A 24,632-nucleotide genomic window follows, 5' to 3' on the forward strand; every position below is an offset into this window, starting at 1 on the left:
TCTCCACTATGGGGTGTCAATCAGATAGTGGGGGTGTCACTCCCCCACCCTAGACTGGCCCAGTTCACCGATATGGAGCAACCCCGTACATGATGACAAGAGTCCAATGTTACTATGGGCATCCCGCGCAGTCTAAGAGATAACTGGAAATGAGACAAAGTATCGATTGGGAGCGGTGAGAGTGTGAAGCCGGATTATTGTCCTCAGTCACACCCCTGCAGGGTAGGTAAAGAATGAAACAATGTGTATTGTATCATCTAATACAGGCAAGCTCAACCTGCGGCCCTCCAGCTGTTGCAAAACTACAACTCCCTGCATTCCCAGACAGTCTACAGCTATCAGCCTGCAGCAGGGCATGGTGGGAGTTGTAGTTTTACAACAGCTGGAGGGCCACCGGTTGAGCATCCATGATCCAATAGGTAAAATTGACAATATAATGGATCTATGAGCGCATTATAATGATCGACCGGCAAACAGAGATCCCGTCCTATTGCTGGGTGGTAGGTACACGTATAAAGAAGTGCCACAGTAGACAAAGTGTCCATTTACCGTATGTTATATATCAACCCCTTGCAGTTGCATCCACATTACGTGCTGGGATGGGGTGTATGTGACATCTTGAGAGGTAGAAATGTAAATGCCATTCATTCTAATGGAAGAATTACCAGTATAATATATGGTCAGGCTATAAGCCACGCTCGATCTGTGGCGGACAAAGGTTACATGATTTAGTGGTAAAATGCCGTGGGTGGGCATTGTTTGGGCTCATGCGGTCAGCAGCAATATCCTTAAACATATGGTCACCATTATTATAAAAGGACGCCAAAACGTTGCATTTATGATAAGCTTTAATATTCCAGCAGTAAAAACTTCTAAGGTCTCAAATGTAATATTGTGTTACTTATGAAGACGGGCAATTTTCCATGGAGTTCAGTAAATGTTTGACTGTGGATAACAGCAGTGATTTTTTATTTATTTATATTACACCGAAATGTAAAAATTTCAAAAATATTTTTGTTTTAATTTTCTTGAAAAATTCGACTCAGAAATCTTGAGTTTTTAGTAACTCATAACCCGACAGTCTGGGTCTTTTTGTATATATGCGGGCAATGAAGCCGAGCAATGCCACAATGACCACTCCTGATAGCGAAATCACCAGGGTGTTCACATTCAGAGAGGACGATTCTGCTTGATCTGAAGAAAAAAAATAAAAAATTAAATAAATTATATATACACACAGTACATACAGCCATTCAATATCATGTAACACAATGACAGCCGAGGTTTCCCAGAGTGGAAGTGGCGTTTCTATTTTATTATTATTATTTTTTATAACGGAGTCCTATGGGTAACATATGCCACTGTGTACCTATGAGCAGCCTCCCAGCAAATGTAATATAAACAGCAGAGTGGCAGCTTGAAGCCCCTGGGACACGATACAAAATCTGTAACAAGGCGCCTACTTACCATGTGTCATTTATCATACTGGTGTCTGTGGCAGAGGGCTCCTTGGGTCTCCTCAGGGCCCAGTGTAACTACTACCTATCCCCCCCCCCCCCCCCCCCCCCCCCCCCCCAGCTATGCCCCTGGTGAACAGTCATACCAGTTGTGGTCCTCACCTGTATTACCAGGAGATTGTCTTTTCATTCTGAGCGGACCCTGGGAGATGAAGTGCTGCTGAGACTCTGAGGTCAATGATCTCCTGTGTCGTTGCCTATTAGAGTCTCCCTGTGATTTTGTGATACAGCCTTGGCTGCAGCGAGTACCTGACTCTCCAAACTTACACAAGATGACCGTGCAACTCACGTAAACCTAAGGATTCATCAGAAATTAAATACAGTTAGTGTTCTTTATTATTTGCTTGACTTCCTGATGACTACTAGTTAGGACTCATGCAGACGGCAAGCTAGGCCGTAGCCCTGTATTCATAATTCATTTCCACTTACTTCACTATAGTCTCCGATAAATGCAAAAGCCTCCATTGCAAACCTGTATTCGGTCCTTGTTGCAGAGTAAACTACTAAAGTTTCATCCTTTATGCATCTGCAAAGATTAATATTATAAATTCAACATTAGGTGCCTAAATTGCATTGTCTGCATTACAGTCCATGTCACAATGTCCCCAGCCAGCCACAGGATCTCAAAAACAGATCCAACCTGCGCCAGCACCCCCCATAACTGGACCAGGGTATAGAGCACTGTGGCTCAGCAATGAAGGTCCAGATGGGTGTTACCAGTTGGGGGTGTGACACTATCCAATCAGTGCTGACTATGCAAGGACCCCCCCACCCCCATATTAAAATTTCTATACGTATCCAGGACCATGGACAACATCTGCATGGAGTTTGTATGTTCTCCCTGTGTTTGTGTGGGTTTCCTCCGGGTTCTCCGGTTTCCTCCCACACTCCAAAGACATACTGATAGGGATCTTAATTGTGAGCCCCATTGGGGACAGCAAGCAATAATAATGTCTCTAAAAGCACTGCGGAATATGTCAGCGCTATATAAGTGAGGAAAATAAAAAATATAGACGGGGTTGTCATAATGAGGCCATCAAAGTGTGATTGACCCTGGCGGCACAGTCCCTTCAATGCAAAACAGCTCGCCATGTGGCAATGCCTGGTACTGCAGCTATTAATGAAAAACGGTCTCTTACTAGGAAAAGCAAAAACATTAATATACAGTATTATACAATGAAGGTCCCCATGTCAGGAAGTAACTTTACCCGTTTTGTATGAAGTCGTAAAATACGGGGTCACTAGGGTTATCGTGCGGTGTGGCTTTACAAGACTCCACAAATAATTGGACGTTGGGGACTGAAGAATCAACTTGAATTTCCATGTAGAGCAATTCCTGCAGAGTCACCTCCAGAGGATACTGGGTCTCGACCTCTACAAAGCGATCGTCTGTGTAGAACTGGAACTTGTAGGTGAAGTTACCGAATCCGGCCTCTGTGAACACGTAATCGGATTTATGGGCATGAAATGAAGAGGACACCCGGCTCATTTTTGGAAAGGAGCAGTTGAAGGGGATTGACACCCCGTGTTTCCTGGTAATGACGCTGAATTCGTTAGCAAAGGAGGTGGCCTGATTTTTAAATACAATGTCATGTTCTGTTTCCTTAAAATAAAAAAGGAAAAGAAAAGAAAGATTGTAAAATGTTACATACTGGATACGTATAGAAATTTTAATATGAGGTGGGGGGGATCCCTGCACAGTCTGACACTGGAATCACTGACTGGATAGCGTGAGACTGTGCAGGGGCACACCCCCAACTGGTAACACCCATCTGGACCTTCATTGCAAACTGCTAGCAATTCATTTATAACTTCTAGTAGGAATAATAGAGGAGCGGCACAACATCAAGTCATGAGAATAGATGCTCCGGAATTGTTATTACATGGGGAGTGAAAGTCGCTACTGAACAGGTGCTCCGTTCTTTTTGTCTACTGAAAGAGACATGTCAGGAGAGGCGAGAGGTCTTTTTTAAATGGATTTGCAATGTTATATGCATTCATCTTCTGACCAGGGGGTGGTCTGACTGTGAAATCGCCGTCAATTCTAAGAAGGAAGAGGGCACAACGCTGGTTTAATGCTGCATCCCCTTCACTCTTTTTCCCAGGTCACAGGTCCCCCGGCCACCCGATCTGCTGGGTCTACAGCACCATGAAATGCACCATGCTGCAGGTCTTTGCCCAGCCAGGGGTCAGGACGTTGCTAGACAATGAAAAGGTTTGGAGGGGGCACAGTGCTCAACTGGATGTCTCGGTTGTTGGACCCCCAAGTGATCATAAAGTGACAGCATATCCTGGAGATATTGATATGCCACCACTTTATGGGAAGAATCCTTTAAAAGGGTAATTGGTAATATCCTCAGCATAAGTCAGTAGATATCAGATTGGTGGTATTCGACACCCAGTACCCTCACTGCCAGCCTAGGAAACAAAACAGTAGATGGAGCTGGAGGCACGAGGCACTGTCAACTGAGTACTGGTCATTGAGTTCAATCAGTATGCAAAGAGCTCCGAAGCTCCCTCTAGTGGTGGCTGCAGCTATCTTATAATATGTCTAAGCAGTAGATTTGGATCACTGTCAGAAAATCGAGCTCTAGCAGCTATACAGATATATTGAAATATTAATCAGCACATCATTTTGAACCTAAAAATTACACTAAAGGGCATCTGTCAGCAGATTTGTACCTATGACACTGGCTGACCTGTTGCATGTGCACTTGGCAGCTGAAGGCATCTGTGTTGGTCCCATGTTCATATGTGCCCGCATTGCTGAGAAACATGATGTTTTATTATATGCAAATGAGACTCTAGGAGCAACGGGGGCGTTACCATTACACCTAGAGGCTCTGCTCTCTCTGCAACTGCTGCGCCCTCTGCATTTTGATTAACTGGGCCAGGCGTGATGACATATTTACTGCCTGTCCCTGTCAATCAAAATGCATGGGCGAGGCAGTTGCTGAGAGAGCAGAGCCTCTAGGTGTAATGGTAACGCCCCCGTTGCTCCTAGAGGCTCATTCGCATATATAAAAACATCATTTTTCTCAGCAATGCGGGCACATATGAGCATGGGACCAACACAGATGCCTTCAGCTGCCAAGCGCACATGTAACAGGTCAGCCAGTGTCATAGGTACAAATCTGCTGACAGATGCCCTTTCAATATCACATGTTTCCCTTCCAAAAGATTGTCTGCAATATTTCACTTAATAATAGGAATATTCTAACAGATTAAACCCCTTTCATTACCTCAATCTCCGTCCCACAGGAGTTGTAGGCCACGCTTGCTATGAGGTGGGTGCTGTTTGAACTAACCAGACAGTGTGGATCGTTGAGGCGGAACTGGTTTTCGTAAAGTTCGTGATCAGATGACTTGGCAGCAATTAAAGTCATGGTGTTCTCATGGCAGATCAGCTCAATGTTATCTAGACACAGAAGGTCAGATCAGACCTTTAAATAATGCTTTCTGTGGGTCATGATACAAGACATCACAATGAAATAATTAAGCTTAAAGGGTTAAAGGGGTGCTCCAGGATTTAACAAGCGATGATCTACACTGAACAAATATATAAGCACAACACTTTCGGTTTTGCTCCCATTTTGCATGAGCTGAACTCAAAGATCTGAAACATTTTCTACATACACTAAAGACCCATTACTGTCAAATATTGTTCACAAATCTGTCTAAATCTGTGTTAGTGAGCACTTCTCCTTTGGAGATAACCCATCCCACCTCACAGGTGTGGCATATCAAGGTTCTGATTAGACAGCATGAATATTGCACAGGTGTGCCTTTGACTGCCCACAATATAAGGCCACTCTGAAATGTGCACGGTTTGGGGGTCAGAAAACCAGTTAGTGTCTGGTGTGGCTCACACAGTGCAACACATCTCCGTGGCATAGAGTTGATCCAGGTTGTTGATTGTGGCCTGTGGAATGTTGGTCCACTCCTCTTCTGTGCGAAGTTGCCGAATATTGTCAGGAACTGGAACGCGCTGTCGTATACGCCGATCCAGAGCAGCCCAAACATGCTCAATGGGTGACCTGTCCGGTGAGTATGCTGGCCATGCAAGAACTGGGATGTTTTCAGCTTCCAGGAATTGTGTACAGATCCTTGCAATATGGGGCCGTGCATTATCATGCTGTAACATAAGGTGATGGTCGTGGATGAATGGCACAACAATGGGCCTCAGGATCTCGTCACGGTATCTCTGTTCTTTCAAAATGCCATCAATAAAATGCACCTGTGTTCGTTGTCCATAACATAAGCCTGCCCATACCATAACCCCACCGCCACCATGGGCCACTCGATACACAACGTTGATGTCAGCAAACCGCTCACCCACACACGCTGTCTGCCATCTGCCCTGAACAGTGAAAACTGGGACTCATCCGTGAACAGAACGCCTCTCCAACGTGCCAGACTCCATCGAATGTGAACATTTTCCCACTCAAGTCGGTTACGACGACGAACTGCAGTCAGGTCCAGACCCCGATGAGGACTACGAGCATCCAGATGAGCTTCCCTGAGACGGTTTCTGACAATTTGTGCAGAAATTCTTTGGTTATGCAAACCGATTGTTGCTGGAGCTGTCGGTGGCTGGTCTCAGACGATCATGGAGGTGAACATGCTGGATGTGGAGGTCCTAGGCTGGTGTGGTTACACGTGGTCTGCGGTTGTGAGGCCGGTTGGATGTACTGCCAAATTCTCTGAAACGCCTTTGGAGACGGCTTATGGTAGAGAAATTAACATTCATTGCACGGGGAACAGCTCTGGTAGATATTCCTGCAGTCAGCATGCCAACTGCACGCTCTCTCAAACGTTGCGCCATCTGTGGCATTGTGCTGTGTGATCAAACTGCACATTTCAGAGTGGACTTTTATTGTGGGCAGTCTAAGGCACAGCTGTGCAATATTCATGCTGTCTAATCAGCACCTTGATATGCCACACCTGTGAGGTGGGATGGATTATCTCGGCAAAGGAGAAATGCTCACTAACACAGATTTAGACAGATTTGTGAACAATATTTGAGAGTAATGGGTCTTTTGTGTATGTAGAAAATGTTTCAGATCTTTGAGTTCAGCTCATGAAAAATGGGAGCAAAACCGAAAGTGTTGTGTTTATACTTTTGTTCAGTGTATTTGGAATAGATCAATATCATATTGGTAGGGATCGGCAATCCACATCCCTGCCGATCAGCTGCTCCGGCGCCCGAACTTCACATTTCCATCTCTTCTGTAGTGGATTGGGCCGGTCACTTGGGTAATGGGAGCAGCGCTGCAGTAACCAGATCCACTCACTACACAGTGGACAGATTGTTTAGTTCCAGCGACCTATTTCTGAACAGCTGATCGGAGGGGTGGCGATCTGATATTGATGACCTGTCCTATGGATAGATAAGGGGGAGGAGTGGTGGTTTTAGACAGAGATAAGTATGAGAATGAGATGCTTAGGTTGTTGTCAGATAAAGATACATATAAAATCCTAAAAAAGGACCCTACCTCTGAATTCAAAAGAAAATTTGAGGTGTTGCTACAAAAAGGCTTTGAGAACAGTGTTCTAAATAAGAGAGAGTTGGAATATTTAAAAGTTAGGTATCCAAAGGGCCCAGTAATATATTTTTTGCCGAAAATTCACAACAGCCTGTCCAATCCTCCTGGCAGGCCAATTGTTTTAGGAAGTATGTAAAGGTCATAAACACTTATTTAAGCCACATCCTTATCAGTAAAATAAGGACTGAGCTATAATGAGTGTTTATAATGTCAGAGATAAGGAGCCCATCCGATTAGTTGGCTGACGGAGCAGAGAGAAAATTCAGATCCCTCTATCGGAGCATCTCAGCCCTGTACAGAAAAAGTGCTGCATATTTGTAATACAGACCAATTTTTAGCTCAAAATGAGAACAATGCAATAATAAAAAAAATTCCCCCCAAAGGTGTACATAGCCTTTAAAGGGGTTTTCCGAGATTATGATATGGATGACCTATTTTCAGGGTAGGTTATCAATATCAGATCAGTGGGGGGTCCAACACCAGGATCCCAGCCAATTATATGTTTGTGTGAGCACTGCGGTCTCCTCGCAGCTTACCAAGCACATTGTATAGTGGTTGTACTTGGTACTGCAGCTCATCTGTATTCACTTGAATGAGAATGACCTGCGCATAGGCCACGTGACTGATGTATGGTGACGTCATTGGCCTAGGAAGAGGATGCAGCACCACTGCCTCTTTGTACAGCTGATCAATGAGGGTTCTGGGAGTTGGACCCTCGCCGATTTGATATTGATGACCTTTAGATCATGAATATCAAAATCTCCCCAAAAAAAACTTTAATCTATTCTAAAATCTTAACCTACAGCGGAGCATACCTAAACTGCTGGGTCCCACCACTGCAGTGACACAACGCATTTCAGACTGATACCTGTAGGAATAATGGAAGCAGTAATCATGCATATTGTGCTCAATACATCATGGCGGATAATGCTGGATTAACAACGATAAAAATGGTCTGCACAGGTATAAATGCAGAAATGACTACATCTGTCTAGGTGTTTAGGTATTATTATTACCACTAGAACTTCCTGTGACTACTTCTGTACAAAACATGGCTGCTTTATTCAGAAGGAGCACCACACCTTTCCGGTGGTTGTATCTGGTACTACATCTTGGCTCTATTGAAGTGAATAGTGCTGAGCAATAATACCACACAGAACTTGTGACCAAGTGGGGTGCTGCCCTTGACAAAGACAAAAAGAAGCCATGTTTTTGAAATTCTGGACAACCCCAATGGAGGCCACCCAGGCAAGAAGTGAGGTGCTTACTGGGCAATGCTAAGTGTCACCTTGTACAGGTAAACTGTGTATATGCAGTTCCCACAATGAAGTGAAGCTTTATATGTTACAAACTGTACCGACCCGTTGTAGGTTTCTGCCACAAAACAGATAGGTACATGGTCTCCCACATTGTTTTCGGACGGGGTCCATTTTACCACCATTCTCACTGTGCTAGACCGAGATATGCTGGTGAATGATTTGGTCATACCAGGTGGACCACTGACTTTGAAATCTGAAATGCTAAAAAAAAAAGAAAAGACATATAAATACATACATTTTCACATAAACGGATGCTATATATACCGTATATATATCTATCTCCGAAACGTTGCACCACCTGGGTGAATAAAGGGTTCACTTGCTTTTACTCACCGGAGTGCCGCTCTTTTTTCTGGATCCATTTATTGGGGTTACAAGTCTATTCCCCTTGAGACGTGCACCCGTACCTCTCCCCTTGAGCCAGTGCCGCCATTTTTCTTCATATATATATATATTTTATAAATGGAATTGACATTGTAATTCTGTGTAGCACGGTATTTTGTAGTTCTTTCCCCTTCAATTCCTTATAATGTAGTTGGTTAGGGGTACCTGGTAGCGTTCTTGAGGTCTGAAGTAACTGTACATGGGTACTGCACACTGAACACCTTTAGCAGGGACCAGGAGGCTAGAACACTAGCTATGTAACTAAGAGCTCAGCTCCATTGAGGACATTATCAGGGTTAGATGTGTCTTGCAACCACCATCTCTCTTTGTATCACATGGGCATTGGCCAGGTGCCATGTTGGAAGTGATGTAGAGCTCACTCATTTGTTCACGGCTTTGGTGACTGTTACTTACTTTACTTGGTTATATTATCTTTTGTATTTATATATATATATCTTTTATCATAGTCTAGTAAAATGTTTATGCTCCTAAATCATGTTAAGCCTATTTATTCCCAAATCTCAGAATTCACGGTAAAACAAATTCCCTTGGAATAATAGCTGGATTCAGGGATCTCACCAGCAGCTCCCTCCAGTTTTTATCTTGACATTAAATGTGTCCCTGTTAAATACCGCATTGGGTATAGCAATGGGTACTTCATGAAGAAGACTAAACAGTTTAAGGGGGTTTTCAGAGTTTCTGATATTGATGACCTGTCCTAGTCATCAATATCAGATCGGTGGGGGTCCAACACCTGCGATCCCCACCGATCAGCTATTTGATGAGGCCATGGAATTCCAGTGAGCACCACGGTCTCCTCGCAACTTACAGAAGCACAGTGCCATCCATTAGGAAGCGGTGTTAGGTATTGCAGCTCAGCCCCATTCACTTGAATGGGACTGAGCTGTGTCTAGGCAACATGGCCGATGAATGTGATGTCACTGGCTTAGCAAATTTCCTCTTACTGAAGCGTCGCAGCCTCTTCATACAGCTGAACGGCGGGGGGTAGAGGGAGTTGGACTTCCACCGAATCCCGGAAAACACCATTAAATCTGAGACTACATAATAAATCCTTGCATTGTGATCAGTAGGCTTAGGTTTGTAGTCTATGGTGTGCTCTTTGAAAACTGGTTTCCTTGTCTTAACAGTTGTTAAACGGCATCTGTCAGCAGTTTTGTAGACAGGCGGAGACCGGAAGTGCAGTGAAGGCATCCCAGAAGCAACAGAACCAGAATAGAGCGGTAGGTGGCAGGTAAGGAATAAAAAAAAACAAAAAAAACTAGACAACCCCTTTAACCACTTAAGGACCACAGGTTTATACCCCCCTAGTGACCAGGCCCTTTTTTATAAATCGGCACTCCACAACTTTAGCGGTTTATTGCTCGGTCATGCAACTTACCACCCAAATTAATTTTACCTCCTTTTCTTCTCACTAATAGAGCTTTCATTTGGTGGTATTTCATTGCTGCTGACATTTTTACTTTTTTTGTTATTAATCGAAATTTAACGATTTTTTTTGCAAAAAAATGACATTTTTCACTTTCAGTTGTAAAATTTTGCAAAAAAAACGACATCCATATATAAATTTTTCGCTAAATTTATTGTTCTACATGTCTTTGATTAAAAAAAAATGTTTGGGTAAAAAAAAAAAATGGTTTGGGTAAAAGTTATAGCGTTTACAAACTATGGTACAAAAATGTGAATTTCCGCTTTTTGAAGCAGCTCTGACTTTCTGAGCACCTGTCATGTTTCCCTGAGGTTCTACAATGCCCAGACAGTAGAAACACCCCACAAATGACCCCATTTCGGAAACTAGACACCCTAAGGTATTCGCTGATGGGCATAGTGAGTTCATAGAACTTTTTATTTTTTGTCACAAGTTAGCGGAAAATGATGATTTATTATTATTATTATTTTTTTCTTACAAAGTCTCATATTCCACTAACTTGTGACAAAAAATAAAAACTTCCATGAACTCACTATGCCCATCACGAAATACCTTGGGGTGTCTTCTTTCCAAAATGGGGTCACTTGTGGGGTAGTTATACTGCCCTGGCATTCTAGGGGCCCTAATGTGTGGTTAGTAGTTTGAAATCAAAATGTGTAAAAAATGGCCTGTGAAATCCGAAAGGTGCTCTTTGGAATATGTGCCCCTTTGCCCACCTAGGCGGCAAAAAAGTGACACACATCTGGTATCGCCGTACTCAGGAGAAGTTGGGGAATGTGTTTTGGGGTGTCATTTTACATATACCCATGCTGGGTGAGAGAAATATCTTGGCAAAAGACAACTTTTCCCATTTTTTTATACACAGTTGGCATTTGACCAAGATATTTATATCACCCAGCATGGGTATATGTAAAATGACACCCCAAAACACATTGCCCAACTTCTCCTGAGTACGGCGATACCAGATGTGTGACACTTTTTTGCAGCCTAGGTGGGCAAAGGGGCCCACATTCCAAAGAGCACCTTTAGGATTTCACCGGCCATTTTTTACAGATTTTGATTTCAAACTACTAACCACACATTAGGGCCCCTAAATTGCCAGGGCAGTATAACTACCCCACAAGTGACCCCATTTTGGAAAGAAGACACCCCAAGGTATTCCGTGAGGGGCATGGCGAGTTCCTGGAATTTTTTATTTTTTGTCACAAGTTAGTGGAATATGAGACTTTGTAAGGAAAAAAAAAATCAAAAAAAAATCAAAAAAATCATCATTTTCCGCTAACTTGTGACAAAAAATAAAAAATTCTAGGAAGTCGCCATGCCCCTCACGGAATACCTTGGGGTGTCTTCTTTCCAAAATGGGGTCACTTGTGGGGTAGTTATACTGCCCTGGCATTCTAGGGGCCCTAATGTGTGGTAAGTAGTTTGAAATCAAAATGTGTAAAAAAGGACCTGTGAAATCTGAAAGGTGCTCTTTGGAATGTGTGCCCCTTTGCCCACCTAGGCGGCAAAAAAGTGACACACATCTGGTATCGCCGTACTCAGGAGAAGTTGGGGAATGTGTTTTGGGGTGTCATTTTACATATACCCATGCTGGGTGAGAGAAATATCTCTGCAAAAGACAATTTTTCCCATTTTTTTATACAAAGTTGGCATTTGACCAAGATATTTATCTCACCCAGCATGGGTATATGTAAAATGACACCCCAAAACACATTCCCCAACTTCTCCTGAGTACGGCGATACCACATGTGTGACACTTTTTTGCAGCCTAGATGCGCAAAGCGGCCCAAATTCCTTTTAGGAGGGCATTTTTAGACATTTGGATCCCAGACTTCTTCTCACGCTTTCGGGCCCCTAACATGCCAGGGCAGTATAAATACCCCACATGTGACCCCATTTTGGAAAGAAGACACCCTAAGGTATTCAATGAGGGGCCTGGCGAGTTCATAGAATTTTTTTTTTTTTGGCACAAGTTAGCGGAAATTGATTTTTTTTGTATTTTCTCACAAAGTCTCCCTTTCCGCTAACTTGGGACAAAAATTAAAATCTTTCATGGACTCAATATGCCCCTCATGGAATACCTTGGGGTGTCTTCGTTCCGGAATGGGGTCACATGTGGGGTACTTATACTGCCCTGGCATTTTAGGGGCCCTACAGCGTCAGAAGAAGTCTGGAATATAAATGTCTAAAAAAATGTACGCATTTGGATTCCGTGAGGGGTATGGTGAGTTCATGTGAGATTTTATTTTTTGACACAAGTTAGTGGAATATGAGACTTAGTAAGAAAAACAAAAACAAAACAAACAAAACTTTCCGCTAACTTGGGCCCAAAAAAATGTCTAAATGGTGCCTTACAGGGGGGGTGATCAATGACAGGGGGGTGATCAGGGTAATCTATGGGTGATCACCCCCCTGTCACTGATCACCCCCCTGTAAGGCTCCATTCAGACGTCCGTATGATTTTTTACGGATCCACGGATACATGGATCGGATCCGCAAAACACATGCGGACGTCTGAATGGAGCCTTACAGGGGGGTGATCAATGACAGAGGGGTGATCACCCATATAGACTCCCTGATCACCTTCGTCATTGATCACCCCCCTGTAAGGCTCCATTCAGATGTCCGTATGATTTTTTACGGATCCACGGATACATGGATCGGATCCGCAAAACACATGCGGACGTCTGAATGGAGCCTTACAGGGGGGTGATCAATGACGGAGGTGATCAGGGAGTCTATATGGGTGATCACTCCTCTGTCATTGATCACCCCCCTGTAAGGCTCCATTCAGACGTCCGCATGTGTTTTGCGGATCCGATCCATGTATCAGTGGATCCGTAAAAATCATACGGACGTCTGAATGGAGCCTTACAGGGGGGTGATCAATGACAGGGGGGTGATCAATGACAGGGAAGTGATCAGGAAGTCTATATGCGTGATCACCCCCTTGTAAGGCTCCATTCAGACGTCCGTATGCGTTTTGCGGATCCGATCCATGTATCCGTGGATCCGTAAAAATCATACGGACCTCTGAATGGAGCCTTACAGGGGGGTGATCAATGACAGGCGGGTGATCAATGACAGGGGGGTGATCAGGGAGTCTATATGGGCTGATCAGTGGTTTATAAAGGGTTAATAAGTGACAGGGGGGGGTGTAGTGTAGTGTAGTGGTGTTTGGTGCTACTTTAGTGAGCTGCCTGAGTCCTCTGGTGGTCGATCCTAACAAAAGGGACCACCAGAGGACCAGGTAGCAGGTATATTAGACGCTGTTATCAAAACAGCGTCTAATATACCTGTTAGGGGTTAAAAAAATCACATCTCCAGCCTGCCAGCGAGCGATCGCTGCTGGCAGGCTGGAGATCCACTCGCTTACCTTCCGTTCCTGTGAGCGCGCGTTCACAGGAAATCTCGGCTCACGCGAGATGACGCCTATTGGCGTTAGTGTGACCTGGGAGAGCCGCCGCGATGACGCCTTTCGGCGTTAGCGTGGCGGCAAGCGGTTAAAGGGCATCTGTCAGCAGTTTTGTACCTATGACACTGGCTGACCTGTTACATGTGCACTTGGCAGCTGAAGGCATCTGTGTTGGTCCCATGTTCATATGTGCCCGCATTGCTGAGAAAAATGATGTTTTAATATATGCAAATGAGCCTCTAGGAGCAACGGGGGCGTTACCATTACACCTAGAGGCTCTGCTCTCTCTGCAACTGCCACGCCCTCTCCACTTTGACTGAGAGGCCCAGATAGTGAAAACGTCGTCACACCTGGCCCTGTCATTTAAAGTGGAGAGGGCTCAGCAGTTGCAGAGAGAGCAGAGCCTCTAGGTGTAATGGTAACGCCCCTGTTGCTCCTAGAGTCTCATTTGCATATATTAAAACCTCATTTTTCTCAGCAATGCGGGCACATATTGTCACGACCGCTAACCCAGCAGCAGTCGTGTCGTACCAGACGGAGGGGAAGGGGGACCCTTATCTACGGATGGGAAATAGAACGGCCACCCCTGACTAACCCTAAGCTGGCACCTGTCTGCCCTGATACCCTAGACGGGGTGTGAACCCGTGCGGCGAGCAGGATGCCTAAACCCTCAGTCACCCTAATAAGACTAGACTGGGGAAAGGCAGATGGGAGCACTAGTCACCATCACTCATGTCTAGGAGAACAACAGGGGAAGACAGCAACAAACAAACAATTATAACAGAGATAGACTTATCCAGTCACGAGCAGAGAAGGTGATCCCAATAACGACAGTCCACGCCAGACAAGAGCTCCACAGCAATACCGTCAAACGATCTCCTTCAAAGGTCAGAATAGCACTGGAAGTAAGGACTATATCTGGCAATGACTGCAAGTGAAACTGAAACTAATATAGTAGCTGGGAGTGGCAGACAGGACTCACCTGAGAAGGATGCCTACAAACTCCCAGTCAGGACAAAAAGGTTCACAAGGCAAAACCCGGATGACATACCCTTAACCACGGAGCAAACTCACAAGCTATCGCGAGTAGCTAGTCGCTGCGACACATATGAACATGGGACCAACACAGATGCCTTCAGCTGCCAAGTGCACATGTAACAGGTCAGACAGAGTCATAGGGACAGATCTTTTTACAGATACCCTTTAAGGGGTTAACTTACATATTGAGCCATTTCCTTGGCCTAGCTCATCAATATCAGATCGGTGGGGGTCTGACACCTCCCGCCGCCACCCATTGATCAACTGTTTTGGGCAGCTGCCAACACCAGAAACCATACAGCGAAAGGAGCGGGAAGCACAATGTTCTGTGCCGGGGTACTGCAGCTCAGCTCCTGTTCAAGCGCATGGAGGCTGAGCTGCAGTACTCCGGCACAGAATCTACACAGTACAAGGAGCCTTCTGTCCACCAGAGGATGCCCGAAACAGCTTATCAGTGGAAGTGCTGGGTGTCGTACCCCACCGATCTGATACGGATGACCTACCCTGAGGATATAGTAGTACTGGAAAACCCCTTTAATTAGCTCTCCCAGCCGATGTATTATATGTCTTACCTTTCATACACTGCATGAGCTGATAGATGAAGCTGGAACACATCTCCTGCTTTGGTCGGTAGCCTCTCCCCTTGACGTGGAGTAGGTGCAATCAATTTTGGCCTGTAATCCCCAAATGTACAAGAGGGAGCTGGGCTGGTAACTGAAAGGGGAAAAAAACAGATGCCGGTAATCAAAAAGAGGAAAAACAATAGGAATTTGCATTGAGATGTTCTCCTATCAAGGGCTCATTCACAGCTGTGCACATGCAACCATTTTCTCCCCCCTACCTAGAGAAAAGTCCAATTCTTGCCTACCTAAGGCCCCTTTCACACGGGCGAGTTTTCCGTGCGGGTGCGATGCGTGCGGTGAACGCATTGCACCCGCACTGAATCCTGACCCATTCATTTCTATGGGGCTGTGCACACGAGCGGTGATTTTCACGCATCACTTATGCGTTGCGTGAAAATCGCAGCATGCTCCTCTTTGTGCGTTTTTCACGTAATGCAGGCCCTATAGAAATGAATGGGGTTGCGTGAAAATCGCATGCATCCGCAAGCAAGTGCGGATGCGGTGCGATTTTCACGCATGGGTTCTAGGTGACAGTCTATTCACTGTATTATTTTCCCTTATAACATGGTTATAAGGGAAAATAATAGCATTCTGAATACAGAATGCTTAGTATAATAGTGCTGGAAGGGTTAAAAATAATAAAAAAGTTAACTCACCTTCTCCTCCTGTTCGCGTAGAGGCCGGTCTGTTCTTTAGCTGTGGCTGAAGGACCTTTGATGACGTCAGATCACATGCTCCATCACCATGGTGATGGACCATGTGATTGGAGCATGTGATCTGACGTCACCTCAGGTCATTCAGTCCACAGCTAAAGAACAGACCGGGATCTACGCTAACAAGAGGAGAAGGTGAGTTAACTTTTTTTATTATTTTTAACCCTTCCAGCACTATTATACTAAGCATTCTGTATTCAGAATGCTATTATTTTCCCTTATAACCATGTTATAAGGGAAAATAATACAATCTTCAGAACATCAATCCCAAGCCCGAACTTCTGTGAAGAAGTTCGGGTCTGGGTACCAAACATGCGTGATTTTTCTCACGCGAGTGCAAAACGCATGACAATGTTTTGCACTCGCGCGGAAAAATCGCGCATTTTCCCGCAACGCACCCGCCTCTTATCCGGGCAAAAAACATGACGCCCGTGTGAAAGAGGCCTAACAGACAAGAATAGGACATGTTCTACTTATTTGTGGGGTTACAGAATGGACTTTGCAGGGTGCGGACTGAAACTGCGGCAGTGAGAACTAAAAGTTGGGTGGCGTACTACTTCTTAAAGTGGACTTGTCAACTCTCCTGCCATGTCTGTTTTAGTAAAGACTTAGGCTGGTTTCACACGGGCGTTGCGGATTGGGGCCGGATGCGTTCAGAGTGCGTTCAGTGAAACTCGCACTATTTTGCAAGCAAGTTCAGTCAGTTTTGTCTGCGATTGCGTTCAGTTGTTCAGTTTTTTCCGCGCGGGTGCAATGCGTTTTGATGCGTTTTTCACGCGCGTGATAAAAAACTGAATGTTTACAAACAACATCTCTTAGCAACCATCAGTGAAAAACGCATCGCACCCGCACTTGCTTGCGGATGCAATGCGTTTTTCACGCAGCCCCATTCACTTCTATGGGGCCAGGGCTGCGTGAAAAAACGCTGAATATAGAACATGCTGCGATTTTCACGCAACGCAGAACTAATGCGCGAAAAACAACGCTCATCTGCACAGACCCATTGAAATGAATGGGTCAGGATTCAGTGCAGGTGCTATGTGTTCACGTCACGCATTGCACCCGCGCGGAAATCACGCTCGTGTGAAAGGGACCTTATATTCCTTAACATATAACAATGCTGGAGCGTGTTTTCCTAGAACTATATGATGTGCCATTCCTCTGTTATTCCTCCTAGAGATGTATGAACAAACTGGCAACTGGGTGTTATCAGTTAAAGGCATGTCCCTGCACACTCTGACATTGTGCTGACATTGGTAGAATGTGTAGGGGCACGTCCATTTGCAAGATAAAGGTTAACATCCAATAGTCAATCTATTTATATATTTCTAGGAGGAATGGCATAAGGTAGAGTTATGAGAAATGATGTTCCAGAATTGTAATTCCATAGGGAAACCAGGTGTTTACTAGAACAGACATATCAGGAGTGGTGACAGATACAGATCCCCTTTAATGCAATCCAAGTAGACTAATGGTCTCCAATGCCATGGAATGGTTGATGAGCTGATGTTGTACCTTAGGACCATACATTATGGATCCGTATGGCAACTTGTATCTGCTTTTTGGTGCTTCTTACCTTCTACTAAAAACTGCAGAGAAATTCTGCTCAGGGAATCTGTAAAGACCGGTAATTCTGAAGTCGGGTAGAAATCCCATCCTGTTGTCTCATATGGAAATGTCACAGCCTCAGTAAAAATGTCTTCACTAGAACCTTCATAAACTGAGGTTGTTCTTATGGGAAGATCAGTGATCAGCTCTGTAATATAATAATGTGGGGTTGTCTCGATATCTGGAAGAACCTCTGTGACTTCTTCTGTAACATAATAATGTGGGGTTGTCTCGATGTCTGTAACTTCTTCTGTAACATAATCAAGTGGGGTTGTCTCGATGTCTGGAAGAACCTCTGTGACTTCTTCTGTAACATAATAATGTGGGGTTGTCTCGATGTCTGTAACTTCTTCTGTAACATAATAATGTGGGGTTGTCTCGATGTCTGGAAGAACCTCTGTGACTTCTTCTGTAACATAATAATGGGGGGTTGTCTCCATGTCTGGAAGAACCTCTGTGACTTCTTCTGTAACATAATAATGTGGGGTTGTCTCGATGTCTGTAACTTCTTCTGTAACATAATAATGTGGGGTTGTCTCGATGTCCGTAACTTCTTCTGTAACATAATAATGTGGGGTTGTCTCGATGTCTGGAAGAACTTCTGTGGCTTCTTCTGTAACATAATAATGTGGGGTTGTCTCGATGTCCGTAACTTCTTCTGTAACATAATAATGTGGGGTTGTCTCGATGTCTGGAAGAACTTCTGTGGCTTCTTCTGTAACATAATAATGGGGGGTAGTCTCCATGTCTGGAAGAACGTCTGTGACTTCTTCTGTTATATAATAATATGGGGTAGTCTTGATGTCTGAAAGAGGTTTCAAGGTGGCTTCAGGAACCTCTGAAACAGCTTCTGTCATATAAAAGGACGTGCTAATTTCTACTTCAGCAGTGGCATAATCTATTGTCGATAGAGGCTCTTCGTAAATAGTTGCATCAAATTCTGACTGTGTGGTGTCATACCAGTAATATTTTGGGGAATCCTTTGGTAGTTCTCGACTTCTACGCTTAAGGGGCCGCTGTTTGTAAATCACTGTTCCATCGCTGTATGTCAGGTAAATAGCGTTCTTTGCAAAGTCTTCTAGTATTAATTCCACCACGTAGGATCCAGTGTTCATCCATTGTGTTACATGTAAGGTACATTGGCTCTAGAATAAAGATTGTATATGGGCTATTACTAGTGGATGAGTATCTGTCATTTTTAGCTGATACATGTTTTAGTATTATGTAGATGGCTAGCTCATAGCTAGGTTATGGTGGCAATTTTTTTCCCCAGGCTAGACACATCCCATTTTTTACAGGCCACACCCCTATTTAGCCAGGCCACTCCTTTACATTGCATGCTGCCGCCCCCTCATGGTGTGTTTGGACATCAGGGCCAGGGGTGCATTGGCCACAGTAGGCCGATGCTCAGGGGGCCACCTGAGCCCTCCTCAGGGGCACTAGCCAAGTAAGTAATGATCTGTCACTCCCAGAGTTAATTAATTCTGAGGAAGGGGCCACGTCCCCGAAACGCGTATAGGCTATACCTTGCACCGGCATGCTGGCAGAAAGTCTCCCCTGGATTTGACCTAAGTTCCTGGAACGAAAAACCCTAGCGACACTCGATTTTAACGAGCGCTGATTTCGCTGTTGACACTGGATACAGAGTCAACTGAGATCAACGGGTCGGTATTCAGAGACGGGAATTGAGCAAGAGTAAGGTAACATTGAATAAGCAAGTACAACTGAGTGGCACTCCACTTTGCTTTTTACATTGTACCCTCTAGTCTCTCCCGCTATACCGTAAATTAACCAGGAGTGGAATTGTAACAACATGAGACATTGTCTTGACTTGCCACTTGGGCGGTTCATTTGGATGGACTTTAACTCATCATTGCACTTGCTACATTTTACTGCTGCTAATGATACATTTGCTGCTGACACTTGTTGCTAGACTATTGCTATTCATTGCTATTTATTTGTCACTGTTATTATATGCTGATTTTAGTATTTGATTGATTGTATTTTATTAAATAAATATCTCGCTTGTTGGCTACATATATAGAGTGCCTGGTCTACCTTTTTAAATTTTCTACAACCCCTTTGTGGCTGGGTGGGCCACTTAGACCAAGAGCACCTTGTCGAACCCCGACAACCTGTTCCACGTTGTCTAGTTGGAGTGATCCACAGATATTCTTTCGTACTGTAGGTATATACTTTACCGGTGACCACAGGCTTCCTCCTGATTCCTGAATTCAACTGCTGGCTAAGTTTATTGTGTTGCACTGTAGTATTTGGCTCTGCTGGGGTGGTATTTTGTGCTGCAATATGACATTGCTGACCCACCTACTCATGTTAGCCCTGCCTTCCGTCAATTTGGACCCGCCTACAACACGGGGCCACTTTTATTTTATTTTTTCCAGGACCACTTTAAGTTCCCAGTCCGCCCCTGACCAGGACTGTGTCTGATGATCATATACTGTTAGGATTGATCTTCAGGAGGTGCCGGAGGCTTCTGCAGCAAGTGGGGTATTTGCAATAGCCTCACAGATGTTCCAGGAGATTTGGCAAGTATGGACTAGTTTGTAAGAGGGTTAAAACTATTAGTGTGACCAGGGCTGTTTTAATACAGTGGTGAGCCAGTTCAGAAATTGAGTGGAACCCCCTTAGTGCCCCCACACTGTAGTTATGCCCCCTTAGTACCCCCACACAGTAGTTATGCTTCCTTAGTACCCCCACACAGTAGTTATGTCCCTTAGTGCCCCCACACAGTAGTTATGTCCCCTTAGTGCCTCTACACAGTAGTTATGCCCCCTTAGTGCCCCCACACAGTAGTTATGCCTCCTTTGTGCTCCCACACAGTAGTTATGCCTCCTTTGTGCTCCCACACAGTAGTTATGCCTCCTTTGTGCTCCCACACAGTAGTTATGCCTCCTTTGTGCTCCCACACAGTAGTCATGCCTCCTTAGTTCCCCCACACAGTAGTTATGTCCCCTTAGTGCCCCCACACAGTAGGTATGTCCCCTTAGTGCCCCCACACAGTAGGTATGTCCCCTTAGTGCCCCCACACAGTAGTTATGTCCCCTTAGTGCCCCCACACAGTAGTTATGCCTCATTTGTGCCCCCACACAGTAGTTATACCTCCTTTGTGCCCCCACACAGTAATTATGTCCCCTTAGTGCCCCCACACAGTAGTTATGTCCCCTTAGTGCCTCCACACAAGTTATGCCCCCTCACAGTAGATATGCCCCCTTAGTGCCCCCTCACAGTAGTTATACCCCCTTAGTGTCCCCTCACAGTAGTTATGCCCCCTTAGTGTCTCCACACAGTAGTTATGCCCCCTTAGTGTCTCCACACAGTAGTTATGCCCCCTCAGTGTCTCCACACAGTAGTTATGCCCCCTCAGTGTCCCAGCATAGTAGTTATGCTCCCATAGTGCCCCTTCATAGTAGGTATGCTCCATTAGTTCTCCCGTCACAGTAGTTTTGCCTTCTTAGTGTCTCCTCACAGTAATTATGCCCTCTTAGTGCCCCCTCACATTAGTCAGGGCTCACTTAGTGCCCCCTCACATTAGCTATGACTCCTCACAATAATGTCCCTTTGGTGCCCCCTTATTTTAGTTATACCCCCTCATAGTAGATATGCCCTCTTAGTGCCCCCTACAGTAGTTATGCCACGTTAGTGTCCCCTCACATTAGCTATGCCTTCAGTGCCCCCTCACAGTAGATATGCCCCCTTAGTCCCCCTTCACAGTAAGTATGCCTCCTTAGTGCCCACTCACATTAGGCTCCTCACAGTAATATCTCTTTAGTGCCCTCTCACATTACCCATGCACCCTTAGTGCCCCCACACAGTAGTTATGCCCTCTTAGTGCCTCCACACAGTGGTTATGCCCCTTTAGTGCCTCTATTAAGTGCCCCTTACAATAGTTTTCCTCTTTTATGCCCCTCACAATAATGCTGCCCCCTTAGTGCCCTAATAGTGAAGCCCCTGTAGTGTTAATAAAATAATAAAGTATTCACTTAGCCCCGCTCCCCTGATGAATTGAGCACATGCATCCCAGGCTTGTGTTCTCTTCCGTTCAGCACAGCAGGCACAATGCAGTCACTTCATCACACCCTGTTTCACCATTGTATTCAATTGTATCTGCATCCTGAGGATGCAGATACCCTTAAAAGCAGGACATGCTGCATCCTCCCAATAGTCCTACCGGATCAGGGCGATCGAGAGGCAGGAGTCATGTGAGCTTCTGGTCACCCTATGATTTAAGCGGCTCTGAGTGTTATCCCCACCACCTGCCCCCCACTAGATCCTTCAACTATACATTGTTGGCAATTCATGTATATGGGATGCGACTGGGCAAGAAATTCCAACCCTACAGGCAAAAAAGCTGCATGACTGGGCCTGTTGTACCACCCACGAGCAGCCCTGAAGCCTGCAACTGGTTACGGATCAAGTCCCAGCCTAATCCTTGGTGAGCAGCACCCGACAGAGGAACCTGGACCGCTGCCCAGTTGTAGGCTGTATTGGGGGATCAAGCCGGACACCCTGAATTGTGACTTGAGCCAAAGTGTGACCAGCCAATCTGCCTGCCTATGAAAGCCTGAGAAAGGGTAAAGCTATATTGAACTGTGGTGGACATTTATTAAGGCCCACGTTCTGCATGCCAGTCTAAATCTGCCCCCCCATGCCAGTCTAAATCTGTTTCAGGTATAATCTACTCCATCTGTGAGGAGTTGATTATATTTGTGCCGAATTTGATATATCCAGCCCTGCACCGCCTTGCTCTGCCCACTTTTTGGAAACGTCAACCTGCGGCTAAACCCCCCCCCAAAAAGTTGGCAACTTTTGCATAACAGGGGCATGCACCAAACTTTGTGAATTTTTGATGCCAGTTTTCTGACGTACAGGGCATGATAAATGTCCCCAAGTATGTGGTAATGCAAACTACCCTGAAACTGTTGCCGAGGATCTAATTTCAGCTATGACTGGCCCCTTTTGACCACTTTGATGCTCCATGATAGGTTTACACCCAGTTTATCATCTTACATAGTCTACATGAAAATACCAGGCACACAATGAGCACTCTCCGTAGTAATATCCACCATTTCGGCACGTCACAAGATCTCCATCGGGGTCATGTCCTAATAAATTAATGGTGGTTTCACAATTTTGAGGAACCCTTAAAAACAAAAACAAGGCCATAAAATGTTTTTTCTTTACATAAAAGGTAAATTTAACAATAGCTTCAAAGAGTCAATTTATCTTCTCGGACACAAGCCTTTTTGTACAGTGGCTGGTAGATGGTGTTATACCTTATAATTGGTATGATGGTGGTCACAGGTGAGCTGTTAGGCATTTGAGTATCAGATCTGATTCCTAAATCCACAGAGGTCATCAGTTGCCACCCGCCTTCATAATAATGATTGTTAACCCAGCAACAACTGCTTTCCCTGTTGAGACATAAATGAAAATTGTGCTTTCAATATCTCCAAGAATGAAATAATGTAGAGGTGCATCATCTTCTTGATGAAATGGTTCTACAGCATCTCAAAGCATGTTCCTTCCCTGGTGTCTGAAAGCGCAAGGGGAACTGCATACCACCACCTCCTGCTTCCTCTAATGAAAAATAGAGTGAACATGTTTTAATAGTGGGGTAATTGTCACGTACGGGAGAAGTGTGTGTCGCCCTGAGCTCCACCCTCACCTCTGTCCCTGCCTACTTGCACGGTCCGCACTTGGCGACGGTGTACAACTTGACGGCGGTCCCTAATCTGAGTACATGCAGGGCTTTAAAGGTAAGAATAAAATAAAGGAGAAAACAACAAAGTCACAGGCAGCCACTGAGGGGTTAATCAAATATCAAAGTCAATACGAGCCGAGGCGAGGAGCCAGGAGGAACACCAATACAAAAGGGAAAAGCAAGATCAAGTCAAACTCACGCCGGGGTCAAAGCCAAGAGGTCACGTCAAATGCAGGAGGTAGCAAGAGCAAGGTCAAAATACGGTCCGAGGTCAAAACACAACAAACACGAACAGGCGATATGCTGGTGAATGAAATAAGACCAATCACAGGCAACCTGTGGTCAGCAGGCTGCCTGTTTAAATAGCTCTGGCTGGTGAGTCACATGACTTGGCCAGCGTCACGTGACTCACAGTACACAGCCCAACACAGCTGAGCACCGATCATCATTATCGGCGCTCAACTCCTCTGCTGCTCACCTGCTGCCATGGAGACGAGGACGCAGGCTGCATTCTTGACCCTCTCCTTGCGCAGGGCAACGGCGGCACTGCGAAGGAAGCACGCGTCGCCAGCCCCTCGTTACAGTAATCCTGCCAATCTAGCCTCCAACATTACAACAGAGCTGTCATCCAGTCATAATCACTTCGCCATATAGATGGAGACAACATCAGCTGATTGTGTCTTGCTACTGTCAGTGCTGTAATCCTGCCTATCTTGTCCCCAGCAGTATAATACAGCTGTCGTCTAGTCATTATAATGTCAGTCTGTAGAGGGGCAGGAAGCAGCAGCTGATTGTGTCTGTTACTGTTGGTAGTATAACCCTGCCTATCTTCTCTCCAGCAGTATAGTAGAGCTGCCATTCAGCCATTACAATATCACTATGTAGACAGGCAGGCAGGGGCGTAGCTATAGGGGGTGCAGAGGTAGCAATCGCTACTGGGCCCAGGAGCCTGAGGGGGCCCAAATACCCTTGTGCTGCATAAGAAGACACACAAAGCACTGAGGGAAGGGGGGCCCAAGTCTAACTCTTGCACCAGGGCCCATGAGCCTTTAGCTACGCCCCTGCAGGCAGGCAACATCAGCGTATTGTGTTTGCTATTGTTGATGGTGTAATTCTGCCTGTCTAGTCTCCAGCAGTACAATAGCTATTATCCAGTCATTATAACTTGTAAGGAGGCAGGGAGCAACATCTGATTGTGTTTGCTATTTTGGAGGTTAATCCTGCCATCCAGTTATTATAACGTCACCCTGTACAGAGGCAGGAATCATCAGCTGCTACTGTTAGTGGTGTAATCCTG

At 45.2% G+C, this 24,632-nt stretch overlaps 1 protein-coding gene across 1 annotated transcript; it reads right to left on the reverse strand.

Annotated features, from left to right (window-relative positions):
• Positions 1-1,042: 1,042 nt before the first annotated feature.
• Positions 1,043-8,757, reverse strand: LOC122920053 (ZP domain-containing protein-like). The gene is made up of 8 exons (XM_044269264.1): positions 8,716-8,757; positions 8,425-8,583; positions 7,879-7,931; positions 4,760-4,935; positions 2,726-3,120; positions 1,947-2,043; positions 1,620-1,812; positions 1,043-1,194 (listed from the first exon to the last, which is right to left on the reverse strand). Exons 1-8 carry the CDS (start codon positions 8,742-8,744, stop codon positions 1,043-1,045), a joined length of 1,254 nt encoding a protein of 417 aa, XP_044125199.1. The 5' UTR covers positions 8,745-8,757.
• Positions 8,758-24,632: the final 15,875 nt, after the last annotated feature.

This window comes from Bufo gargarizans, chromosome 10 (assembly GCF_014858855.1).
Source record: "Bufo gargarizans isolate SCDJY-AF-19 chromosome 10, ASM1485885v1, whole genome shotgun sequence".
Lineage (NCBI taxonomy): Eukaryota > Metazoa > Chordata > Amphibia > Anura > Bufonidae > Bufo > Bufo gargarizans.